This window comes from Tricharina praecox (assembly GCF_024521635.1).
Source record: "Tricharina praecox strain CBS 144465 chromosome Unknown BZA05scaffold_35, whole genome shotgun sequence".
In the NCBI taxonomy this organism is placed as follows: Eukaryota; Fungi; Ascomycota; class Pezizomycetes; order Pezizales; family Pyronemataceae; genus Tricharina; species Tricharina praecox.
Window position 1 is genome coordinate 1 of NW_026250437.1, and position 22,781 is coordinate 22,781.

The 22,781-nt window shown below is 54.3% G+C and overlaps 9 protein-coding genes across 9 annotated transcripts; all 9 read right to left on the bottom strand.

Moving 5' to 3' along the window:
* Positions 1-126: 126 nt before the first annotated feature.
* On the bottom strand, positions 127-846 carry BZA05DRAFT_448850 (glutathione S-transferase; the record flags this gene model as incomplete). Its single annotated transcript, XM_051487295.1, has 2 exons — positions 127-726; positions 793-846. 2 exons carry the CDS (start codon positions 844-846, stop codon positions 127-129), a joined length of 654 nt encoding a protein of 217 aa, XP_051335355.1.
* An 833-nt stretch (positions 847-1,679) lies between these two features.
* On the bottom strand, positions 1,680-3,846 carry BZA05DRAFT_448851 (uncharacterized protein; the record flags this gene model as incomplete). The annotated part of the gene is made up of 7 exons (XM_051487296.1): positions 1,680-1,917; positions 1,991-2,094; positions 2,170-2,358; positions 2,425-2,515; positions 2,586-2,896; positions 2,956-3,100; positions 3,170-3,846. The coding sequence occupies 7 exons, from the start codon at positions 3,844-3,846 to the stop codon at positions 1,680-1,682; spliced, it is 1,755 nt and encodes a 584-aa protein (XP_051335356.1).
* A 2,270-nt stretch (positions 3,847-6,116) lies between these two features.
* Positions 6,117-6,497, bottom strand: BZA05DRAFT_422239 (uncharacterized protein; the record flags this gene model as incomplete). The annotated part of the gene is made up of 1 exon (XM_051485780.1): positions 6,117-6,497. One exon carries the CDS (start codon positions 6,495-6,497, stop codon positions 6,117-6,119), a length of 381 nt encoding a protein of 126 aa, XP_051335357.1.
* A 964-nt stretch (positions 6,498-7,461) lies between these two features.
* BZA05DRAFT_422240 (uncharacterized protein) lies at positions 7,462-8,226 on the bottom strand (the record flags this gene model as incomplete). The annotated part of the gene is made up of 1 exon (XM_051485781.1): positions 7,462-8,226. The coding sequence occupies one exon, from the start codon at positions 8,224-8,226 to the stop codon at positions 7,462-7,464; it is 765 nt and encodes a 254-aa protein (XP_051335358.1).
* A 1,788-nt stretch (positions 8,227-10,014) lies between these two features.
* On the bottom strand, positions 10,015-11,674 carry BZA05DRAFT_431923 (uncharacterized protein; the record flags this gene model as incomplete). Its single annotated transcript, XM_051486205.1, has 3 exons — positions 10,015-10,411; positions 10,465-11,362; positions 11,434-11,674. 3 exons carry the CDS (start codon positions 11,672-11,674, stop codon positions 10,015-10,017), a joined length of 1,536 nt encoding a protein of 511 aa, XP_051335359.1.
* An 844-nt stretch (positions 11,675-12,518) lies between these two features.
* On the bottom strand, positions 12,519-12,869 carry BZA05DRAFT_411227 (uncharacterized protein). Its single transcript, XM_051484972.1, has one exon. It carries the CDS (start codon positions 12,796-12,798, stop codon positions 12,541-12,543), a length of 258 nt encoding a protein of 85 aa, XP_051335360.1. The 5' UTR covers positions 12,799-12,869; the 3' UTR covers positions 12,519-12,540.
* On the bottom strand, positions 12,870-15,049 carry BZA05DRAFT_411228 (uncharacterized protein). The gene is made up of 2 exons (XM_051484973.1): positions 14,446-15,049; positions 12,870-14,368 (listed from the first exon to the last, which is right to left on the bottom strand). The coding sequence occupies exons 1-2, from the start codon at positions 14,708-14,710 to the stop codon at positions 12,969-12,971; spliced, it is 1,665 nt and encodes a 554-aa protein (XP_051335361.1). The 5' UTR covers positions 14,711-15,049; the 3' UTR covers positions 12,870-12,968.
* A 457-nt stretch (positions 15,050-15,506) lies between these two features.
* Positions 15,507-17,722, bottom strand: BZA05DRAFT_186412 (phosphatase 2C-like domain-containing protein). The gene is made up of 3 exons (XM_051479359.1): positions 17,202-17,722; positions 16,423-17,142; positions 15,507-16,356 (listed from the first exon to the last, which is right to left on the bottom strand). The coding sequence occupies exons 1-3, from the start codon at positions 17,399-17,401 to the stop codon at positions 15,759-15,761; spliced, it is 1,518 nt and encodes a 505-aa protein (XP_051335362.1). The 5' UTR covers positions 17,402-17,722; the 3' UTR covers positions 15,507-15,758.
* Positions 17,702-18,621, bottom strand: BZA05DRAFT_186404 (uncharacterized protein). The gene has a single exon (XM_051479358.1). The coding sequence runs from the start codon at positions 18,516-18,518 to the stop codon at positions 18,045-18,047; it is 474 nt and encodes a 157-aa protein (XP_051335363.1). The 5' UTR covers positions 18,519-18,621; the 3' UTR covers positions 17,702-18,044.
* Positions 18,622-22,781: the final 4,160 nt, after the last annotated feature.

Sequence of the window (22,781 nt, forward strand, 5' to 3'; positions counted from 1 at the left end):
TACAAGCGAGTTGAGATGCAATCACTGGTCCCCGTCTCCATACACAAGAGAAGCTATTGCAGCTGTATACATTTCCGACTATCTAGTAGCACTGTATAACGTATCCCCATCCTGCCCTCAACCCCTCTACTCCTCCGTGAATTTCTGCTCACCGAAAATTCCCTCCAACGCCTCAATCTCAGTAACCTTGGTGTACCAAGCAACAATCTTGGGATGCGCGTCTCTCCACTCCTTTTTCAACCAGGACTTGAGTCCCATATCGAACGTCGCAGCGACGATCAAATCGGCAATCGAGAACTTCTCCGTCTCGGCGATCCACTGGTGCTTTTCCAGCTGCTCCTCGAGGACCGCCGCGATTCTGTCGATTCCCTTCTGTGCCGCGTCTTCGTTCTCCTGCGAGAACGGCACCAGCTTCCTCGAGTGCTTCAGCCCCGTAAGGATGTGCGGCACCATCTCGAGCTCGCCGTGGAAGATCCACTGGTTGATCTTTGCGCGCTGCTCCGGGGTGGCGCCGAGGAGCTGCTCACGGAACGGGCCCGAGTCGGCGAGGAACAGCGCGATAGCGGCGCTCTCCACCACGAACTGCGGGTGGTTGCCAGTAGTCTCGAGGGCGGGGACCTTGGCGAGAGGGAACTTGGCCACCCATACGGGGTCCTTGTTGTTGACGCCGTACTTGAACTCGGGGAGTTCGATTTCGAGGCCGTTGAGTTTGGCAGCGGCGAGGGCCTGCGGTCGGAGAAGTCAGTGGTCACGACTCACGAGAGGCAACGCACCGAGGAATGGGGGACAAACCGGGACGATACGAGGGTTTCCGGCCCAAGTGTGGAGGGATGCGAAAGGAGCCATTGTAGATGATTTGATGACGTAGAAGCGTGGTGGATGTGATGTGATGGTTGGATGTGCTGGATTGAGTGCTGTTGTTCCGTCTCCAATGCCCGACTTCGTAGACTCTTATATACCTCCCCCAACACCGCAATGACATGGAATCCAATATTCGACCCCGCAATCCCGTCCCTCCATCCCTCGTTCAGGGCGCGCGAAGTTCAGCCTTCAGTTATTCGCTTACACCTTCTCCGTTAGCAATTCCTCCTAGTTTACTTTTTCGCGCTTCACTCATGGAAAATATCCTAATATGGTAATTATGTTTTCCCAGAAAAACACCATTCAATTCCGAAACGCCAGCCAAGACCCCTGTTAGGGGTAATAATTATCGGATCGGGAGCTCATCGTACGCGAAGAGAAAGTTATGACTCTTCGTGAGTTTATGCGGCAACTTAAAATAAAAGTTAATATGTAACGGAGCCGCATGACAGGGAGGGTTAGGGTAATCCATCATCTACGTGTCACATCTGATCGGGATTCCGGGATTCCGGGACCGTGCTGAGCAACCAATGCTCACAAACGACATGCGGACCGGCACAATTGACGCCGGTAATTGCGGGCGAAGTCGCAGCGTGGGCGATGACACAGATGCTAGGGGCGCCGTCGCGCATCCCTGCATCGCATCGGACGACCGATGGCAACAACCAAATTCACCACGGCAACTTTTCGGTAGCACGAAATTTCTGACAAATCCATCTCGATCCTATCCCGATGGATATTGCCGAATGACACGGAGCTCAGTTGTTTGATCTGAGTAAATACAGGTTACGGCCGTAGGAAAATCGCTCTCGCGACAGCTACAGCTTCGCCCTGCTATCCCCGGTGTCGACGACTTCGTGCGCCGCCCTCTCCCTCAACACCTTCCGCAAGATCTTTCCAGATGGATTCTTCGGAATCTCGTCGAGGAACACGACACCACCTGTTATCCACTTGTAACGCGTGCATCGCTCCTTCACCCAGTCTTTCACATCCTCTTGTGTCAGACCGGAATTGGCAATCGGGACTACGTAAGCTCGTGGTCGCTCGTCGTTTGCACTTGGAAGAATCGTGTCAGTCGGAGGTACGAAGAGGGAGGGAGAGGAGGGGGCGAGATGGAGCATGAACTGACTAGGGAATTCCTATGACGGCTACATCGGCAATCTTTTGGTGGTCGAGCAAGACACCTTCCAACTCGGCGGGAGCGACCTGGTTTCCCTTGACCTTGATCAACTCCTAACATCTACCGTTAGCTGTTGCGGCAGGCCAGGTACCCGGATAGGTATGTGAACATGCCTTCTTGCGATCGACGATATAAAACTTCCCGATAGAGTTGTAATACGCGATGTCGCCCGTCCGCATCCACCCATCCTTTGTAAAGATCTCCGCCGTAGCCTTAGGGTTGCGGTAGTAGCCTTTGCAAACATTAGGGGCACGGACGTAGAGTTCGCCCGGGACGCCGGCGGGAAGGTCTATCGTTTCATCATTGGCATCGACAATCTACCCGGTGTTAGTGAATCTGGAAGGATTGAGCAACGGTCGGGGGGTTTGGATGCGTGTATATACTTTGGCCTCACAGTTCGCTAAAAGCTCCCCCACGGAGCCTTGATCGTCCTCTTTGTCGTCGGGGTGATGTCCAAGTATTGAGCAGGTGGTCCTGAAAGGGGAAGAGTTAGGGATTCCCCACATCCTCATAATCATCATGACCACCTGGGGATAAAACTTACTCCGTCATCCCCCACCCTTGTCTCACTCTTATATCCGCGCCATATCTCTTCAGAAACTTCCCCTCGACCTCTTTCATAACATCCTTTCCCAGCGGTGCTGCGCCAGATCCCAATGCTCTAACACTCGAAAGATCAAACTTCGACACACCCGGGTGCTTGGCGAGCGCGATCATGATGGGTGGCACCCCCGCGATCGACGTGACCTTGTACTTCTCGATGTATCCCAGGAACTCGAGGAAGTCGAATTTCTGGATCATGTATAGCGGCACGTTGAGGGCGGGGCAGATCATCACATAATATGTTTGTCCGTACTGACGGGTTCAGTGAGTGGCCAGCAGATGGGTGGTGGGGTCGGGTAGCGCAGACTTACCGCGTGGTACATCGGCAGCATTCCGATCTGGCGAGAAGGTAATTCTCGGAGAGTGGGCGAGAGGTGCCCCAAGTGTAGAACCTGGATGGTATTCGCGATCAGATTTCGGTGGGTTATCTCAACACCTTTCGGGACTCCGGTTGTGCTGCAAGGCCTATGGTTAATCCAGGTCCCATATACGAAGTTTTTATTTCTTTCTGATGCTGATCCTTACCCCGATGAATAGTTGATAGCCGCAGTCTGCTGAACATCCCCCATCGTCTGCAAGGGCTTCCAATGGAAGTCATCGCTATCACTCACAAGCTCACTCCAATGTCGCACGCCGTACAACTTCCCCGGCTCACCTGCATCCGATGTCCACCGATCGACACCGGTTCCGCCGTCCACATCGCCCAACAGCAACCCGTCGTCAAACACATACACCTTCCTTCTATCCAACCCGATTATGTCAGCCGCATCGACGGCCGTTTTGATCGATGCCGCGCTCGCGATGCAGAAAGACGCACCCGAGTCCTTCAGCTGGAATGCCAATTCTCGTGTGGTGTATATCGGGTTTGCGCCCGTGAAGACACCGCCGGCCGCGAGGATGGCGAGATATAGCGAAGGGTAGAAGACATTGTTGGCCGAGAAGGCGAGGACTCGCTGGCCGGGGAGCAATCCTGCATCCCGTAGGCCACGTGCGATCTTCTTGACGAGTCGTCGGTGCGAGTGGAGAGACAGATTGTGGGTTTCTGGCTTCTCGGCGGCGAGGTAGATGGGCGTGCGTGACAGCTCGGCGGTGGGAGAGGTGAAGAGGTAGCTACAGAGGTCGGTAACCGGGATATCGAGGGACCAACGGGAGCGGAGGCTGTAGGTGGACCGGGCGGTCAGGAAATCGGACACTGACGACATGGTGACGGATATGGAGGCGGTTGCGACGTGTGACTTGTTTCGAGCGTTTCGATCTGTGTCTCTCTCTATGTCTCTCTCTTTATCTCTCTCTGTGTCTCTTTCTCTTTCTATTTCTCTTTCTGTCTTTCTCTTTCTATTCTCTTTCTCTCTTTCTGTCTCACAGTCTCCTTCAAGACATGAATAGAACACCTCCGCTATGAAGGAAGTTTGTTTTATATGACTTTGACTTGTCTAAATCCACTCCGCTTTCGCTTACGAGGAACGGTCACATCCCCCAATCAGTCAGATCGATTGGGAACAACCCTGGATGCCGAGGCACTTGCGACGCAGATGAAAAATTCCCCACAATCATCTATGGACTTACAGCCAGCCACAGCCGAGCTGTGGGGACCGCCGTCACCACGCGAAGATCGGCTCCTCTTCCCCACGATAGGGAACTTTGATAGCTGATCTTGTGCGCGTAGGTGGGGACTCGCGCGGTTGAATACGCCTGATTGTGCGGCCGAGTGCGGTGATATACTGAGCATCGCCGTGAATCGTGATTGGCATCTTCACGACGCGCATACCGTGATATGAGACATGGCCACCGCCCCTTCCAAGCTCCAGCTTTGCCCAACGAGCACTCATGCGAAGATGCTCTAGGCACATTCCATTGGATGCAGCCCAGATCCGGGTACATACTGGAGGCGCAAGGGAATCTCACGTGCCACCCCCGCTGGTATGTAGTGGGGTGGAAACGGCTTTTCAGCAGCTAACAAACTACCGGTATGATCTATGTACTTACCAAGGTCAAACGCTACATAGATATCTACGATTGAACAAACAAAAAAGCCCAGATCCGAGAATCCAAACCCTCTATAGATGCGTCGCAACTTCTGGCTCCATGTATATATTCCATTTATCTAGTTACCCCGCAATCGACCAGGGAACACAAGCTGCCTATATCTATATACAGAGACAGAAATTCGCAGAGGCGTGCACACTGCAAACTCCGGGGCAGCATCCGGCGCCCCACTTCGCCCTCGATGGGCCTAGCGCACGGCGGCGTAGAGTACCGCTGTGCCACCAGCTCGGTTGGGGCACGAGATGCACGTCGGAGTTTCCGGAGCGAAAAGTTGCGGATATATACACAGATGTGCGTGACGAAATTGTAGGTAGATCTGTGCTTTACATGTGCGGACTGGGTACAACAAACAATCGCGCCTGGATAGACGCCTCGCTGTGCCGCTGGTGCAGGTGACTAAAGCCTTCGAGCATGCCCCGGCTCCGGGAAGGGCGGGATGGTAGTTACGTGCCCAGGCGTGGAATTCAGGCTGTAACTACAAGTTATCATTATACCAGAGCACATACCAGAGCACATAACGTGTACCCCCCACCGGTGCCAGGTTCGGGTCTGGCAGTCGAATACTCACGTAGATGGTTACCGCGTTATCTCTGGACCGGGTATATGCGGGTGCCATGGACCAGGATGCCATGGATATATAAATGGCCCGCAGTGGACGGGCTTGCGAGCAGGGCAGACGGCGGTAGGTGTGACTGAAGCCTGAATGAGTTATTCATAGCGGAGCCGGCCATGGTCATGAGGGGCACAAACGCGAGCTCCAAGTGGCATTCTCCATTGTTAACTGCCTAGGTAGCTGGCCCCGCATTGCCGGTTCAGTGTGACTACTAGTGTGCGCAGCCTCGCAAACCCGGATAGCCAGCCTACCAGTTCCTACGTGCTCAACTGCTACATGATCGGGCAAGCGAGGTAATTGATAAGGGAAGATCCCTTCCTTCGATTGTTTCGTCAACCGGTGGTGAGTTTGTGACCATGAATCGGTCATACCGGGGGATGAGTGCGGGGGGATCTGAGGGAAGGCTTGGGGTGCGCACTGCGCAGGGGCTATCAGTACTATAGCAGCTGAGGCACTCATGGCTTGCGGATGGTAGAGTACAATGAAGACTCGGGAAGCCCATCGGTTGGAAGGATGGGGTGAAACAACGGCACTCATAGACCCAATCACACGATATCACTTGCACATGATTCCCGGTCATGAATGAAGATCCAGTCATCATTTTGCATCATAAGCCAAGGAAGGTACTACAGGAAATCAATTTCATCGCGGCCATCCAGCTTTAAACGACATATAGAAAAGACAGTCTTGCAACTAAGGCTCCACGTCCACGACAGATCCTATGAAAACCGTATTCTGCGCTCCCACTTTTCCGAAGATCATCGAGAATAGTAGCGCAGAATGGCCGTATCCGCCGTGATAGCCCCCGGACGGCTAGTGGTGAGACGGCTTGGGGGTTGGCTTCGGGGTGTACTTGGTAGTGCTAGGCTTGGGGGTGGGCTTAGGGGTAGGCTTCGGGGGCTTCGGGGTGTATGTTGGCGGCTTAGGAGTAGTATGCTCCGGCGGCTTAGGGGTGACCGACGGGGGCTTAGGAGTCGGCTTCGGCGGCTTGGGGGTAACCGACGGGGGCTTAGTAGTAGGCTTCGGCGGCTTGGGCGTGTATGTCGGTGGCGTAGGCGTGGGCTTCGGGGGAGTAGGGGTAGGAAGGATCACGGTTCTAGTGACGGATCCTTGGCCATGCTCACCGTGTTGAGCCGCTGGTGCGGCCAGGGCAAGAGCGGCGAAGCCGATCGAGAGAATGACTTCGAAACGCATTGTTGGTTTACTGGTAGTGGAGTGGTCGAATAGAAGGAGTGTGGTGTTGAAGCGGAGAGAGGCTAGAGAACGTGGAATCGGGGCTGGAGTGGATGCGATCTGTTGGCTGAAGATTGAATTCTCAGTGGAGTTTACGTCCCTTTTATAAGGATTGTTCACTGATACAAAGACTCCACTTTGCATCGCAATTACGCCATCTCGCTTTCGCCGAAATCTCTAGGCTATGGCTATGAATTCTCTCCAGGAACCGAAAGCGACAATGCACCCGTAGCCGGTCGCTGTGATGGCAGAAAGTAGTTCCACCAGCCGGTTTTGATGAATATCGTGCGTTGGTATAGACAACTAGAGGATGCATCAGGCCAATATTCTCAGTGATGCAATCTACGAAATTGCTGTAACTTGTTGGATTGCCCGTCAGAAATGTTGGTTGGTTTGGGGCTCGCCGCTCGGTGCTTATTGAAAATCCATGTTGCCTCCGACGAGTGAGGTGATGAAATCGAAGAATGATTAATTCGAAGTTGGTGATGGGCAGTGCATCGCAGATTGGGTATCATACCTAAAACTTTCGGCATCGGGTGTGTATGCAAGCTGAATTTCCCCAGACCACAGAGACGGCAAAGGCAAAGGGAGAGAGAGAACAACAATGTATTGTTTCATACGGCCCGTCAAGACCATGGCGGCTAGGACAAAACGGTAGATGGCTATGGCAGTTGCCTACATCCAGCTTTCCCGAGTCAAAGTTAGGTAACAGAAACGAATGAGTGTAGCCAGTCAATTGAACTGCTACTACAAAAAACCAGATACCATAGACCGTAGCTAGACGACGAGAATCAACCCATCTTTTCTTTCCTTCCACCTCATCCTCCGAGAGCTTACAAGTTACAATACATAGGAAAATTTAAAACACAAGAACAGGTCCGCATCCAGCTCGTCACCCTACTCTTATACCTAGAGGCGAAACCATCTAGGTGGACTTGGGCTTGGGAGCACCAGAGGGCTTAGGACCAGAAGGCTTCTTTTTCGGCATTGCCCCGTGGCTGTGACCGGCGTGTCCGTCGGATGGCTTGGAGGGCTTCGGACCAGTGGGTTTCTTCGTTGGCTTTGGGCCGGTGGATTTGATCGGCTTAGAAGGCTTGAGAGAAACGACCTCATCGCGTGGGATCAATGGCTTTCCAGACGGCTTCGCGAGCAGCGTAGGCTTGATACCGGATGGCATAGGAGGTTTCGGACTGCCAGCGGAGAGCTTTACCCCGGAAGGCCTTGGGGGCATCGGGCCAGCAGGCTTAGTCGGCTTCGGGCCCGCCGGCTTTGTGAACTTCGTCGGCCTGGGGCCGTGGCTGTGGCCAGCGTGCCCGCCGGCGGGCTTAGATGGCTTGAGGCCGGTCGGCTTGGACGGCTTAGGAGGAGCAAGCTCTTCCTCGGCAGCGCGCGGAACCACTGGTTTTCCGGACGGCTTGGGGAGGCCTGATGGCCAGGCAGTGGGGAGCGCTGTGGGCTTGGGAATACCAGAGGGCCAAGCAGTCGGAAAAGCAGTCGGCTTGGGAATGTCGGAAGGCCATGCGGTCGGGAAAGCTGTGGGCTTGGAAATTCCCGAGGGCCAGGCGGTGGGGAAGCTAGATGGAAGCGCCGGAGTGGGCTTGGGGTCGTCCTGCGGTTCCGCAATCGCCACAGGCGCGGCCTGCGTCAACGCAAGGTAGGAAGTAATGAGAACAAGGAGTGAAGAACGCATGTTTGCAGTCGATGCAGTGGGGTGAAGAGATGGGAGGTAATGGGCTGGATATCTGACTCTGTCAGCTTCGCTGGTGGAAGAACAGAATTTCGATTCTTGGGCTTCTCGTGGGGGTTTTATACATGACTTTGGCCATTGTATCGTGATCGCGTTATACTCACAAAGTCTTTGTCTATCATGGGCCATGGTACCATCGCCATGATAGTGAAATTTCTGCGATGACGAGGATCATCAAGCTCAATCGACAGAGATCCAACTTCTACCGAGGAGAGGTTTGCGGATGAGCGGAGCATCCGTAGGCATTGGGATGGACTCGTTAAGATGAACTTCTATGGGGATCATCTCCTACCGTTCGAAAAACGTTCGTCCAGGAAACGCGTGCGCCGCATCTGCTACTTCTCGGCCCGCAGGCTGACGGCTGCATTCAAGACAGGTTGTTAGGAAATCCTCACGATATATCTGATACCGCATCCATAAGAGCAAGATTCTGGACGTATGTAGAAAGATACTCGCTTCCAGGTTGTTCCTGCTACGGTACTTCGGTAGCTTACCATAGTCCGGCACGAATGCAGGTACACCGTACTGGCCTGGCCTTGCCCCAGCTCGGCACGTACATACAGATGGTTACAGCGATTGAGAGCCACCAGCCATCTAATTCTCCGTTTGTAGTGTCATAGGTATTTGATTCCAGTTCTTTCAACGATACGAAGATGATGCCACGAAAGGAACCCGCGTCAGCCACCACCGCCTCCGACTACGCGAGCGCGTACATAACCCGGACATTGCACGGGCGTCGCCCAACTGCAAACCAGGACAATATAGGTACTCTATCATTGGCATGGGTAGTTACATGTGCAATGTTTTACACAGATTAAAGACCGAGGAGATCTTCGTATGTAGGCGGTGCTAACAATCAATCACCACAACCAATGCGATTGTGATCTCGTCAATGACTTGCAATTGATGAAGCTGACGACGACGATTACTCTATTATGCGGCTCGGGAGTCGGGAGGAAAACCTGCACTCGGTTGTCGGTAATTTGTAAATTGACCACGGGCTCACAGACTCACGGCGGAGTTGAGATCTCGCGGAATTACCGTAGATTGACGATGATGTAGTTTGCCGATTGTACTAAGGACGGCCTTTCGGCTCGGATCAGCTCTTGTAAGGCTATTGACGTCAATGAATGGGCAACGCCAGCAGCGTCGCCTAAGCAGCAGCGTCCAGGGTGAATGGGAACTGAGAAATCCTCGTGGGTCGTGCGGTCTTGCCACTATGATCTCGTAAGAAACCTGACGTCTTTTCCTACCAAGGACCTCTTACCATTGTAGTCTGCTTCTAGTAGGTAGATTGGATTGGCAGCGTCTACGATCCTTGCTTTATCCACCGAGATTCCCCTAGCATAGGTAGCTAAATTTCAGTTGAGCACATTTTTGAAAACAGAAAAGCCGAGGCTCATGCAATTACGATTTCCCCTCTCGATAGAGTGGAAACTATGTAGATTAGAGTGTGAAGGGTAGGCATCGAGTGATGGTTGGTGATGACGTTGAGTTATCGACATCGTCCAGCTCGTGTGCATCATCGTCGTTCGTGTAAAAACCACCACCTTGAAACTTTCGGCCCCCACGGTCATGGTGAATACTGCTATTGATTTAAATCATCAACCGTAAACATGAAATCCACTCGCTATTCGGCCGCCGGAAAAAAAAAGTACATACAAATAATCAAGAAAAGGCAATATATACAGCAAAGACACCCCCGTCTCCCTTCACCCCATCCAATCCCGCCTACAACTTCATTTCCCACTTCTCATAATTGACCCACTCGACCCACAGCAGGCGCCTCCAGTACTCCGCCAACCGCCACGGAAAATTCGTGGTAACAACACCCTGGGAGTTCTTATAGAAACTGGTACATCTCTGATCGTTGAGCGCGAGCGACTTGAGTTTCTCCTGCATCTCGACGTTGTACTTCCGCTCGCGCTCCTCCTTGACTGCGAAGGCAACGCGGTTACCGCGCCGCGCTTCAGAGAAAATCCGTTGGCACACTTTGACGTTCCATAGCGACTCCGTCTCGAACATGAAGGTAAGACTGCCCCACAAAAGACCGGTGGCCGGACCGTAGACGAAGAGGAAGTTTGGGAAGTTGTGCGTGCTGGTGCCGAGGTAGGCGGATGCGTGTTCGCTGGGGAAAGGTTAGTTATCTATGAATCATGATCGGAGTGCGGGAAAACAAACCCCCATTGGCTTCTGAGCGAGACGCCCTGGTGGCCGCGGATATCGACATGGCCCAGCATATCCTGTGTCAGGAATCCAGTAGCCCAGATGATGACATCGATCTTGTCCTCGCCCTCTGCGGTGATGATCGAGTCCGCGGTGATCTTCAGCGGCGCCGAGGTGGTCAACGTGACATTATCGCGGAGGAACGCCGGGTAGTAGTTATCCAAGAACAGCGGCCGCTTGCAACCGAATGCGTAGTTCGGCGTGAGCTTCTCCCTCAGATCCTGTCGCTGCGGCGGGATCTGTGACTCCATGTGCATCTTCGCCCCCAGGGTGGCGAGCTCGTTCTCCTTGCTGGGGAGGTGGACGGAGCGGTACGGCATTAATTCCTGGTCGATGTAGAGGTACAGGTGGTGGAACCACTGCACGAGCGGCACCCAGCGGAAGATGGCCTTCATCATCGTCGAGAACTGGTAGTCCTGTCGCGGGAGGATGTGGGGTGGGGAGCGCTGGTAGACGTGTAATGACTCTACCTGCGGGGCGATGGAGGGGACGACCTGCCCCGCGCTGGGGCCCGTGCCGATGATCGCTACGCGCTTGCCCGTCAGGTCGACGCTGTGGTCCCATTCGGCGGTGTGGAATTGCGGGCCGGTGAATGACTCGGCGCCGGGGATCCGCGCGCGTTTAGGGCGGTTCAGTTGCCCGATGGCAGAGATCACCACGGGGGCGGTGTAGTAGTGCATTTCGCCGGTTGCTTCGTTGCGGACGCCGACATTCCAGAGGAGGGTGGCGTCGTCCCAAATCGCCGAGACGACGCTGTGGCCGAACGCGGCGGACTTGTGGAGGTTGTAGTACCGTGCGACTCGGTCGTAGTATTCACGGATTTCGTCCTGCGGCGAGTATCTCCGAGACCAATCTAACAAACGTTGAGCCTAATCAGCAGCCGCAAGAGTGATCACGGATGAAGGAATCTCAATCGGAACGTACTATGGTTAGGAAACCACGAGATGCTGTAGATATGCGAGACAATATCACATGCAGCGCCGGGATACGTATTGGCGTACCACACACCGCCGAATCCGCCGGACTTGTCGAACATGATCAGCTCCTCCGCCGGGTTCCTGAGAACCTTCTTGCGGTGGATTTCGGCCCCCTGAATGATGCCGGATATTCCGGCGCCGATGATGACAATCGACTTTTTCGTAGGGTTCGTCGCATCGGTCGACATGATGGGCGGCTGCAAGCAAGCAAGCTGTATGAGTGACCAGTGGGAAGGGGAAGAAAAAGGAACCGTGGATGCAATGCGGGCAGACAGGAAATGCAAGTGCTCGAGTCGAGGAATCCAAAGCACAAAAGAGACCCTTTTAACCAACGGCCAGCCATTGCATTTGTCCGCCTGCACGCCATTACAGTAGGCACTCGCACGCTATCCAGGCAGGTCCATATGCCTTTCCATCTCTCTTCCCGCGCCGTCTATGGTATATCCGCACACTCCGTCGCGTCGGTGTTCGGTTGTGATTGGAAGGGCAAAAATCTCCCACCCCCCCCTTGGATAAAGTGGCTACGGCGTGTGGAGGCGGCGTGGATTGTGGGGAAGCCCTGTGGATCCCGAGAAGCCGAGATTGCTAGCCGTGTGTCGTTAGCTGAGTTAACGCCGCCAATAGTGACATGGCATAGGTGAGTTTAGTGCCGATGGTGGAGAAGATGGAGATGGATGCCCGCCTAGGTCACGCTACATGTGTACTGGTACTCGCTGTGGGCCCTTTCTGACGGGCGATGCGGGATAGGAATCGGTGGGAAGAGGACATCTGCTCGAGTCTGTGCCTAGTTTGTGGCGGGGAGGTTAGGAATTCCCGGATCCGTCGTAACGCCACCTGCACCCCACAGATTTTCTACGGCGGGTACGAATCGCCTTCGTAGAGTACCGGCATCTAAGTCATGACTTGGAACCGAGCTTGATAACCGACCTAACGGTGAACCCGCACCAGGGCTGTGGTTTCGGTGATGTATAGTGGACCAGTACCAACTGGCCAGTTGTTTAATTGAAAGCTTATCATTCCTTCCGAATGAGGCAGGCAAAGTATAAAAGTCTACTCAGAATGGGGTACCAAAACGTATGATGTGGTGTTGTGTGTGGAGAATCAAAATCCTAATTTTTCGCCATGTCCCAACACAACTGTATAGTACTGTACGGTATGGCTCAACCTTATGTGCCCCTCGCCTGTCTCGATAGAGCACAGTGGACACTAAAGGGATTGCGGAGATGCGCGGCAAAGAGGTATTTATTACATGGCGGAAAAAAAAGTGAAGGAGCGCGATTATCAAGCACAGGCAGAAAAAGCAAACATACATAGTCACGGGCCCAAATAACCAGACCAACGGCACACAATCGACAGATAAAGAAAGCCCCACTCCACCCCCAACCCCCCAATCTCGTCTCATGTAGCCCCTCCACCCATCTCCCCGAAAACGCCGAAACACCAATACCCCACCGACCCACTAGACTCCACCCGATCGCTACTTTAACGATTGTGTGTCTTGAAGTGATCACCCGTGGCAACAATCGCGTCCGCCATCATGGCACTCGACAGTGCGTCCATGCCCGCATACCAGGCGCCCATCCTCGGCGAGCCTTCCCACAGCTCCGACAACGTCACCCAGTCGCCCTTACAGCGACCCTCCCAGCCCGGGAAGCACCGGATATTCTCCATCTCCTCGTCCCACTCCTCCGCTGTATCGGCTTCCCACACCTTTCGTGCTGCCGGAAGCAGCACCGCACCGAGGCCGTCACATAGCAGCGGCGACAGTCCGTTGCGATAATGGAAGAGCCGATCGAGTAGGAACACGGTGATGAAGGTGCGTCGCTTACTCTCGATAAACAACCACGTATCCCAACTACTGGCGGTATCGGGCAACGGACCAGTCTCGGGGACGAAAAGCCCACCGAACCCGACCCTTGCCGCGCATGTCTCCAATCCGTGTACATCTTTCATGTCCATGTCGTTGTCGAACAGTCGCAACAGCCCGAGGGTCACCAGCGCTTGGAAATTCTCAAGGAGCGGCCAGCCTTCTTCGCCGACGTGGTTGATGATGGATTTCTCTAGACGGCCCCACTCGGCAAGGATCATGGACGAAACAAATGTCTTGTTCTCGGCAGATTTGACGGATGTCATGTGGACGAGGGCTGTGACGTTTGCAAGGGGCTCGGCCCGCTTGCCGGGGAGCAGACGTCGTCGGTGGATGAACGGAGGGGCTGTTGTTGGCTTCTTGAGCAGTCCCGGGAATGAGGCGAGGAGGCGGGTAACGAGCTCGACTTGGGGATATGCGTTCGACGGAAGCGTAGGCTGTCGTGTGATGAGGGAGTTCTGATCTGACGCCTGAGAGCTATGCGAGAGGCCGACGAGTCCAAAGTCGCACGAGGAGTCCGGCGAGGCAGAGGAGGACGAGTGCCCCATCGTCATTGTTGGAGTGTTGATCTGTAGAGAATGACTGGGAGATGTGCTGAAATCATTTGGGCTTGGTTGTCGTCGGATCAGCTGTTGCGCTTGAGATTGCGCAGGACACGCATCACCCCATCCAAACATATCTCCGTTCATACACGTATTCATATCAACGTCTCCCAATAGCATCGGATCTGTGAATCCTAGATCGATATGGTGATCATTATCGGGCGACGAGTGCTGTAACGACGCGTGCTGTTGGTGTTGGTGTTGCTGCTGCTGCTGTTGTTGTTCCTGTGGAGTCTGTTGGTATGCATACTCGCAACCTCCAAGACTCTTGCTTCGGCAGCGGGTGCATTGTGGTCGTCGCTGGTCGCACCGCGCCTTTGAGCTCGCGCAGTGGTTGCAGCTCTTCTTTCGCGGAATCACGTCTTCCGGTCGCTTCTTGCGACATCGTCTCGTATGGCGGTCGCGCGATGTTCCTACGCATCGCGACTCCGATTAGCGCCACTGCAAGGACTGGAGGGGGAGATAGGCGGATCTGATTATTCCAACATACGCTTTTCGAAATTCTTTGAGCAGACAGTGCAAGTGAACACTTCGGTGGCTGCGCCAGAGGTCGGAGGGGAAGCCGACGAGGACGGCGAGGTAGAAGTCGGGCCGGTTTCTGCAGCGCCGGCGCTGAGAGGTGGCGACCGGGGAAGACCGCCATTCGTGTGCTGGTCATACACCGCGGCAGCGGCAGCCATAGATAAGTCGGTGCGGTAGCTGAAGCTCGAACTCGCACGCTGAGCAGTAGCAGCAGACTGCACTACGAGAACCATAATTCACACGCGATATCAGATATGTTTGGGCGGCTCGCAGGTACCGTTAGCTGCGACGGATTTTGTTTGCGCCGGTGTAGGTAGATACAAGAGGTATCGGAGTCCCTTTGCTGTTCTGTTTCGTGCGGTTCGAGCTGGGTGGGAAATGGAGATGGCGAACATGCGCGGGAAGAAGGGGGGAGAGACATGACACCGGAACTCCGGTGACATGGTGCGCACGTCGTTTGTAATTCCCAGAGTGGCTTGCGTAAGCAGAATATGGAGACCGGAGGAAAATCATGGACGCTGGAGGTAGGGGCAGGGCAACCCGGACTCTTTGAGGAAAGGTGGCGAGAGTGGATACGGCAACGTCGATCGATGAAGGTGGGGGTGGGGCGAGGGGGCGGCTTGCTAGAGCAATCACATCGGTTGCCTACGCGAGACTTACAGTTGCATATAATCTCACTCGCTATGAAGGTCCGATCACGTCTGACCATTGCAGAACTGACAGGAAACGGCGGATTTCTGGAAGCCATAGTCTAGTATATAAGGCGGGAGGCGACAATACTATAAACTGATGTCCACTCTCTCTCCCGACTGACCACTATCGTTGTGCGTCGTGGATGCCCAGGCAGAAGATGGGAGAACTGGGTCGCTGCCTCACGCTGGTTATCCCAGGCGGCAAAAACATAATAGATACCCTCACAGTGCGTCTCACGCCGTAGTCTAGGCTAGGACAGGCTGTCTGCGGGTAATTAAGACATAACTCCACCACCCCCTGACTGGCTGCCCATGGATAGGTACTTACCGGGGTGAATGGGCTCCTTCATCTCGTGAAAGAAGCCCACATGGAATGGCAGTGTTGCCTCACATCAAAAAACTGCGTGATGGATGGGAGGGCCATCTCTGTCGAATCAGTATCATTCATTGTATAGTAGAATAGGTACCCATTGCTAAGTACACATGGTATATTCCCCCGCGTCATCTAATAACCAACCCTTCCATCTATGTATGTAGTATGTATGCAAGCCAAACAGTCCAAGAGAAAGAAAGGAAAAAAAGAGTGCATCTACATCCTCCTCCCACGTCCACCCCTCTCATCGGCCTCATTCCTTCTCCACTCTCTCAGCGCCTTGGTTCCCTGCCAACCTTCACCGCCTTCACACCTCTTCTCCCATCCGCCGAGTCGAATCACCAGGGCGGTGGCATTATCCCCGACCTCACCAACTTCATCCACAAACTCGACCAGATCCCGTGCCGCCTCTTCGGGGGTACTGCACTCCTTAACGATATCGACAATCTCCTGATCACCGAGAACAGCACTTATCCCGTCGCTGACCAGCACGGCGAACGCGTACTCTCCCGGTGCGAGCCGCCGCGCGTTGATGTCTGGCTCGGCCGTGACGCCGAGGCGCTTCTGGCCAACGTCCCCGACAGCACGGGTGTTGGCGAGGATCCCGAAACGCTCTTCGCCGAAGGCGTCCGAGACGAAGGCGGTTGCGTAACGACGAAGACGCGCGGACTCCGAAGGGGAGGACGGGTGATGGTTGGTGGTTAACGGGGAAGCCAGGCCGTCGGACACTCGGCAAAGCAAGGCGCGGGTGTCGCCTAGGTGCGCGGTCACTATTGTTGATGTTTGTGATGGGTGCCAGTAGGGCTGCGAAGTACTAATCGCCGAGTTAGTTACTCTATCACATCGCGACAAGTGTATGCGTGAGGGGGTCACGACTCACAAGGGGGACAGCAACACAATACTGGCGGTTGAACCGCCCTTGAACTTCGTCATCTTCTCTCCGGGTGGTGGGGCGGGAGTCTGCGAGCCTTCCTCGGCGGGCAAAAACCACGGCCTCGTCCCAGTGATGAAGTCATGATCCGCACGCAAAAATGCATACATGAGCACAGCCTCAATCCCTCCATCACCGTCTCTAAATCCACAGCCGCGCAAGCCGCCAAAGTCGGGCTTGAACCGCCGGAAATAACCTCCCACATCTTTCCACGTGTTCACGAGATCCATCTGCATTTCTGCGCGCTTTTCACGCCCGGCTCGTTGCTCGTCGGTCTCCTCGGCCCGACTCGGCCGGGGTTCTTCGGGAAGAACTGCGCTACGAATTTTATTCGAGGGATTGAATAGTTTAGAAGACTCCTCGATATACCGGTGCAGATAGTCCTTGAGGAATACACTGGCCGCATCCCCGCCGTGGCCGTCGAACACTGCATAGTAGAATACACTTGGCTCGTGTCCTGGCACTACACCAACCGGCCTGGGATCGGTGTCCCTCACCTGCGAGAAAGGCGGGATCTCTATGACACCGGCTTGGTAATTATCCTCGTTTTGCGGACGTGTTCCCCGTGCCCGGGTGGCGCCGAAGTGATGCTTTGCGGAGCGAAGTGGAATCCGTACGGTCGTTGTGGCGCGGTCATTTTCGCCATCCTTGCCACCCTCCTGGCCCGGCCTGCGCACGCGTCAGTTTCCCATCGTGCCTGATTTACGGAGACGAGGGACTACACTCACTTCTTGGTTTTTGGCGGTGGAGGGTCAGGATGTAAGGAGCTCCCAGGAAGATAGGCCGTAAAGTAATCTCGGAAACCACGACGCTGCTCAGTCCCGAACTGCGCCTGTTTGCCAATACTTTCTCCGACCCATGCACCGGAAAGAAGACCGTTGCCATATATTGACGGTATTCTATCCGATACTATGCATTCCCGATGCATGCCACTGCCATGCTGGAAATTCGATACTCGGGCCGGCGACAAAGCCGATATGCGAGACGACACCGATGGATCACCGGCCCGGTACAAACACTCCGGGACGACATTGTGACGGTGATCTCTTGCACTCCCGCCGTCGAGCTGCGAGGTACTCGAGTGACTCAGAGTCGCAGTGATTCGTAATGCATCGATATCTGCCGAGGGCGGCGGTGAGCGGAGGTATTCTCTGGCTCCCCTGTCATTTGTAGACGAGAAAAAGCGCGATATGTAGACTACACGTTGCACGACAGCATTAGTATGAATCTGTGATGGACGTAAACTCCAAGTAAGGCAGTGTGTGCAAGGCTGAGGAGATAGATACGAGTGACGCAACAGGAAGTGATAAGAGGAACGCAATAGGAAGTGTTAAGAGGCGCGCAAGCGACCCTGCCTGTGGAGCGCGGATGCAGACTACGTGCGGGGGGTTGAATCTCCGCAGAGCTCTGGAAGGGAAGGTGGTAAGCCAGTCAACCAGGGGGAGCAGCGCTTGCTTATGCGTGCTGATACCGGAGCGGTCATAGCAACAGGTTTTGGCACCTGCGTGAGAGGGAATACTCGTATCATGAATGGCTCGGGTAAATGATGCTCCGAGTGCGACGATCATATCTCATGCATTGTTCAACGGTGGCACAGTGCGAGGGAGGGTGGTGTGATGGATCCAGAACGGATAAATATGAATCCGGAGCCGTGATGGCAATGTGGCGATTGATAGGCCATGATGCAGGAAGAGGCAGCGGAGGGAGAGGGGGGGGGGATAGAAGCTTCGGAAGGAGAGGCAAAACAAGAAAGTCCGGGGGGCCCGGTACCTCTGTGTATACGACAGACGATGCTCCATGCCATGCTCCGTGTGGTATGTGGTGTGGGGTGTGGTGTGGGGTGTATGGTGGGGTGTGGGGCGTGACCTACAATACGTATCGGGGAGTCCCCAGGAAGTAATTGGCTCGTCGCCTCTCAGCTGGCGGTGGTGGCGATGATGACCTGCTGCCGCTGCTGTTCCTCCTCTTCTCCAAAACCCCACAGTTGTCGCTGCTGTTGCGGGGCTCGCCATTCGCAGCCGATGAAGAGACTGATGGCGGGACATGCAGGGCGCACTGGAGGGGTTTCCGAAGCAACCCTTGCAGCTTGCAGCTCTGCACCGTGCGGGAGTGCGTCCGTTCCGTCTCGGTTTCTCGAGTTGGGTGGTGGTGGGTATCGAAAGTTACAGCGGCAGTACGACGGGAGATGCGATTGATCGGGAGAACAGTTCGCCGGTGTCTTGTTTTTCGTAGGTGCCGGATCACTACTGGTGATGTTTCGCTGCGTATTGCGCCGAGCCCAGGGGTTACTGTCGGATTCGCACGAAACGGGGATGCCGAGCGTGTGTCGCCGTCGTATGGTTCCGGGTACGGATAGGTACCCAACGCTCTGCCGATCTTCCTCCGCTGTGCCGTGTTATACGATTGAAGGTATTCTCTCGTTTCTCGGGCGACAATCCAATCCCAATCCGAAGCAAACAAAGCGGCCACTAAGAAGTTACTATCAACTTTTCGATACTTGCGACGTCAGTTTTCGTGTGCGGGACAGAGCGGTGACAGTCAGTCACCGTATCGTATCCTCTCCCCATTGCATCGCGACCTCGGGGTCGCCGCGGGTCGCCACAGGTCGCCCGGGTCCCTCCCACAGAACGACAGCAAGCCAAAGTAGGTATAAGGTAACGGTACATTACGGTCGGCATCCCCAAAATTCAATTGGCGTTTCCTGATTGAGCCTCACTGCCGTCGGGTCGTCTGGTCCGATTGCTGGTCTGCTGTGTCGGCCGTGCCGTGTCTCGTCGCGCGCGCGTCGCAATCGAGGGATGAGATAGGTAGATGGAGGACAGATGGCGGTCCGTACGGTACTGTACGGTGCAGTGTATGGTATGGTGGGGGGCGGATCAATCGCGTGCGCAAGAAACGGATCAAAGCCGTCCAGGTGTCATGGATTACGGATCGATACGTAGGCGGCTGAAGGGGGGGATCGACACGAGTCGTGGGCGGTCTCTATGGTAAATTACCTGCACCAATCACGACCTCGATGTTCAACCGAGCAAGAAGAGAGATGGAGATGTCGGTCTCGCAAAGCGGACCCTTCCGCGGCTGTGTCGGGAGCTGGAGCGGGGGTTGGGGCTGGAGCGGGGTGGCGGGGGGACGCGGGGGGACCTGTGAAGATGCGGAGAAAAGAGTTGTACTCTAGATGGAGGCCCCGAGATAACTACCGATCGTGGGATGGGAAAGAGTCGGCCTTCAACCGGGTTGCGCGTCAACTGTACCCGAGAAATGTACCGTCCTTCCTTTCTCCTCGAGTTCTTCTCGATATTCGGCAGAATTTTCTTTCCTTCTATTCTGTTTTTCTTCTTTTCCGCCTCGCGTTCCGGCGGAGGATCCCGACTTCGCTAGGCTGAAGATCAGGCGAGAAGTGTGACTGCTTCGCCACTGACGCCACATGCTTGTGCCACCAGGGCAGAGCGTTATGCAACATCACCCGCCCAGAGCAATTGCAGGCCAGAACAAAAACGTGGATACATGTTCGTCCGGCAATCGCGATCGATGGGGACGCAACGACGATTGAACGAGAGAAAAAATAATGAGTGTGAAAATCTCGCGAGAAGACAATTATCCATGTATGTGTAAATTTTAATGGCTACTTTCAGTTCGCGAGAAAAGAATTATGTACATTCAATGGCCACTTTCAGTATGTACAAAGGTACGCACGGAAAGAACTCCTCCTACGTATCTACAGGCTACCTATAATATCGGGAATCACTATACGGCCAAAGACGCAATAACTCCCACTCCCACCGCTCGATTACGAACCTATCGTCAAAGCCGCCTCCCTAACGAGTGCCCAATTTTACGAACAATAGGGGTGCTGTGTGGCGGCATATGGTATTTCCGGCAGGTTGACCGTTGTGCCTACCAAGTTACCAACAGCCAGCCAGCCAGCCAGCCAGCCAGCCAAGCCCCCCCTCGCTCCTCCGCGCTCGTGTCCGACCAAACTACCTCACATTGCCCCTCGCTCCTATGGGACCGATACGGTAGCATGGAAAGGGGAGGACCAGTCGCTATTCGCCACCGACCGCAGACGCCGCCGCTGCTCCTCCGCCGCTTCTCGTTCGAGGTGGTTGTGTACGGTACGCGCGCCAAGCTCAAGCGCAGGCTGCACTGATCACGGAGGTTGTACATACATACCGAGGTAGGTACACTTGTGTCCCCATCATCATCATCGACATCATCATCATCGGCAGGAAGGCTACCAATCCGCAGCTGAGCTGAGCCAATTACCGTATCTCAGCCCCGTCTTTCTACTCCTCCTCCTCCTGATTCTGCTCCTACGGATCCGACCTATCAGGGTTCGCACACGGAATCACCGAATACATATCTGTACCACATGGCAGAGCCAAGAAGCACAGTACCGTACAACAGTACAACAGTGAGTCGGTTCGATTCGAGCGCTATACATACACATCTACACATCTACGCACCTCGGAATAAATAAAAATACATATGTCATGGCTCATACAGTACAGGCTGTTGACCGTACAGTCATTGGATACCGACGACCGTACTACTGTGTTGCAGTGGCTGGTATGTAGATTCTCTTATGTAGCAAAGCACAGCCCCAGCGAATACGAACCGAGCCCGCCTACTAACTGCACGCAGAAATGGCCCATTCATCCCATCGCATCGGAATGCATCCCTCTCTTGTGGTCCATTGGGCGGGGAGAGGCTTTCTAGAAACGCCTTCGACGTCACGGACATATATATGCACGGTAGTTAGCCTGTAGCCTGTAGGTATATATGTAGGTTGGTAGTCGAGTGTTTCAAGGGGTTATCTATCTGGATTCTAAGTATGTAGGTACAGTACGTATCTCTACTCTAACTACTATGTTAAGAACCGAAGGGTGTGCACCGTGGGGGTGGGGGCTGCCCCTGCCCGTTAACCAGCCAGGCAGCCAGGCAGCTGTCAGCCAGCCAATAGGAGAAATTGCGCGACAAGCGGCCACGGTATGTAGAGTAATACCGTACATGGCAGCGACGTCTAGAACGTTCAAACTCACCGACGACTATCTACGGTAGTTGCCGTACATATGACCGGCGGTGTTCTGGTCCTCCTCTGTTCGCTATCGTCGGAGGTAGTTGGATTAGTTGGAGTACATACGGTAGGTATTCTGACACGGCGCATGTGGGTACAATAATAGACCGCCGCTGACGGGTAAGTGTTTTCCCTCCCCACCCCCCGGCTCCCGATCCCCGCCCCCAGGCACACGCCGGACCCCGGGGTTCCAGTGCTCCCGTCGGCTTCGGATCGCCCTAGTTGGGTACTAGGAAACACGGAGGGTACCGGCGCCTTCCCGGAGAATTGTTTCTAAGTGGGCAGTGAGCACGGACGGGTACCTTAGGTACCGATGTGATATTAATGCGGGTGATCGCCAGCAGCCGGCTGAGGCGAGGCGAGGCGCATCATAGGTTATACGCACGTACATACGTACCTATTCTCGGGGAATGTCAATCCTCTCCCCTCCCCTCCCCAGCGGAGAAAAACAAATAAGGCGTGCATACATACCGTACACATCGTATTTCGCGATTCAACCCGGCGGGGGTTTCTAAAGAAATAGTAACATCTAAAACCATCTATCGGGTTCGCAACTCGCGACTCGCGACTCGGACTCGCACGACGCCACGGCGCCCAATAATTGAGCAAATCTCCGTCTGCGTCTGCGTTTACGAGTGCAGAAAGAAAAGAAAAAAGAAAACTACAGGGTGGGGCGGGGTGGGGTGGGGCGATGACATCGGATTGAAGGAAGGAAGGGATCTCCATGCCTTGCTTATAGTACTTTCTACAGAGTAAGAAGTTTCTACCGCATTCGTTTCCTGTTCATATACTTGCTATCCCCGCTCACCTCGCCGCCTTACCGCCTGGGGCAGAAAGGTAAGAAAAGAAAAAAAACAAACAAACAAAAAAGGTGCCCTTCAAACCCCGTATCCCGCAGCCAGCCCAACCACCCGCACGGAAGAAGAAAATTCCACAGAATAGGTAGCAAAAAACAGGCAGTTAGAAATCCACCAGCTTCCAGCACACAGTACACACAACAAGCTCTCGTCAATCCTCGGTAGCTACGCCTAGATCTAGGTGTCAGAGTACATGTACAGTACGTAACGTACAGTACACACACATAGACATAGCTACAGTGACGATCATCATCCCTGAACCATGTGAAGAATCATGGATAGGTTGATGCTCGTCACTCGTGTACTCTACGTACCTAGAATATTTCACATGTATATTGAGATATACTCTACACATATACGGGACCAGGGGCCTATGT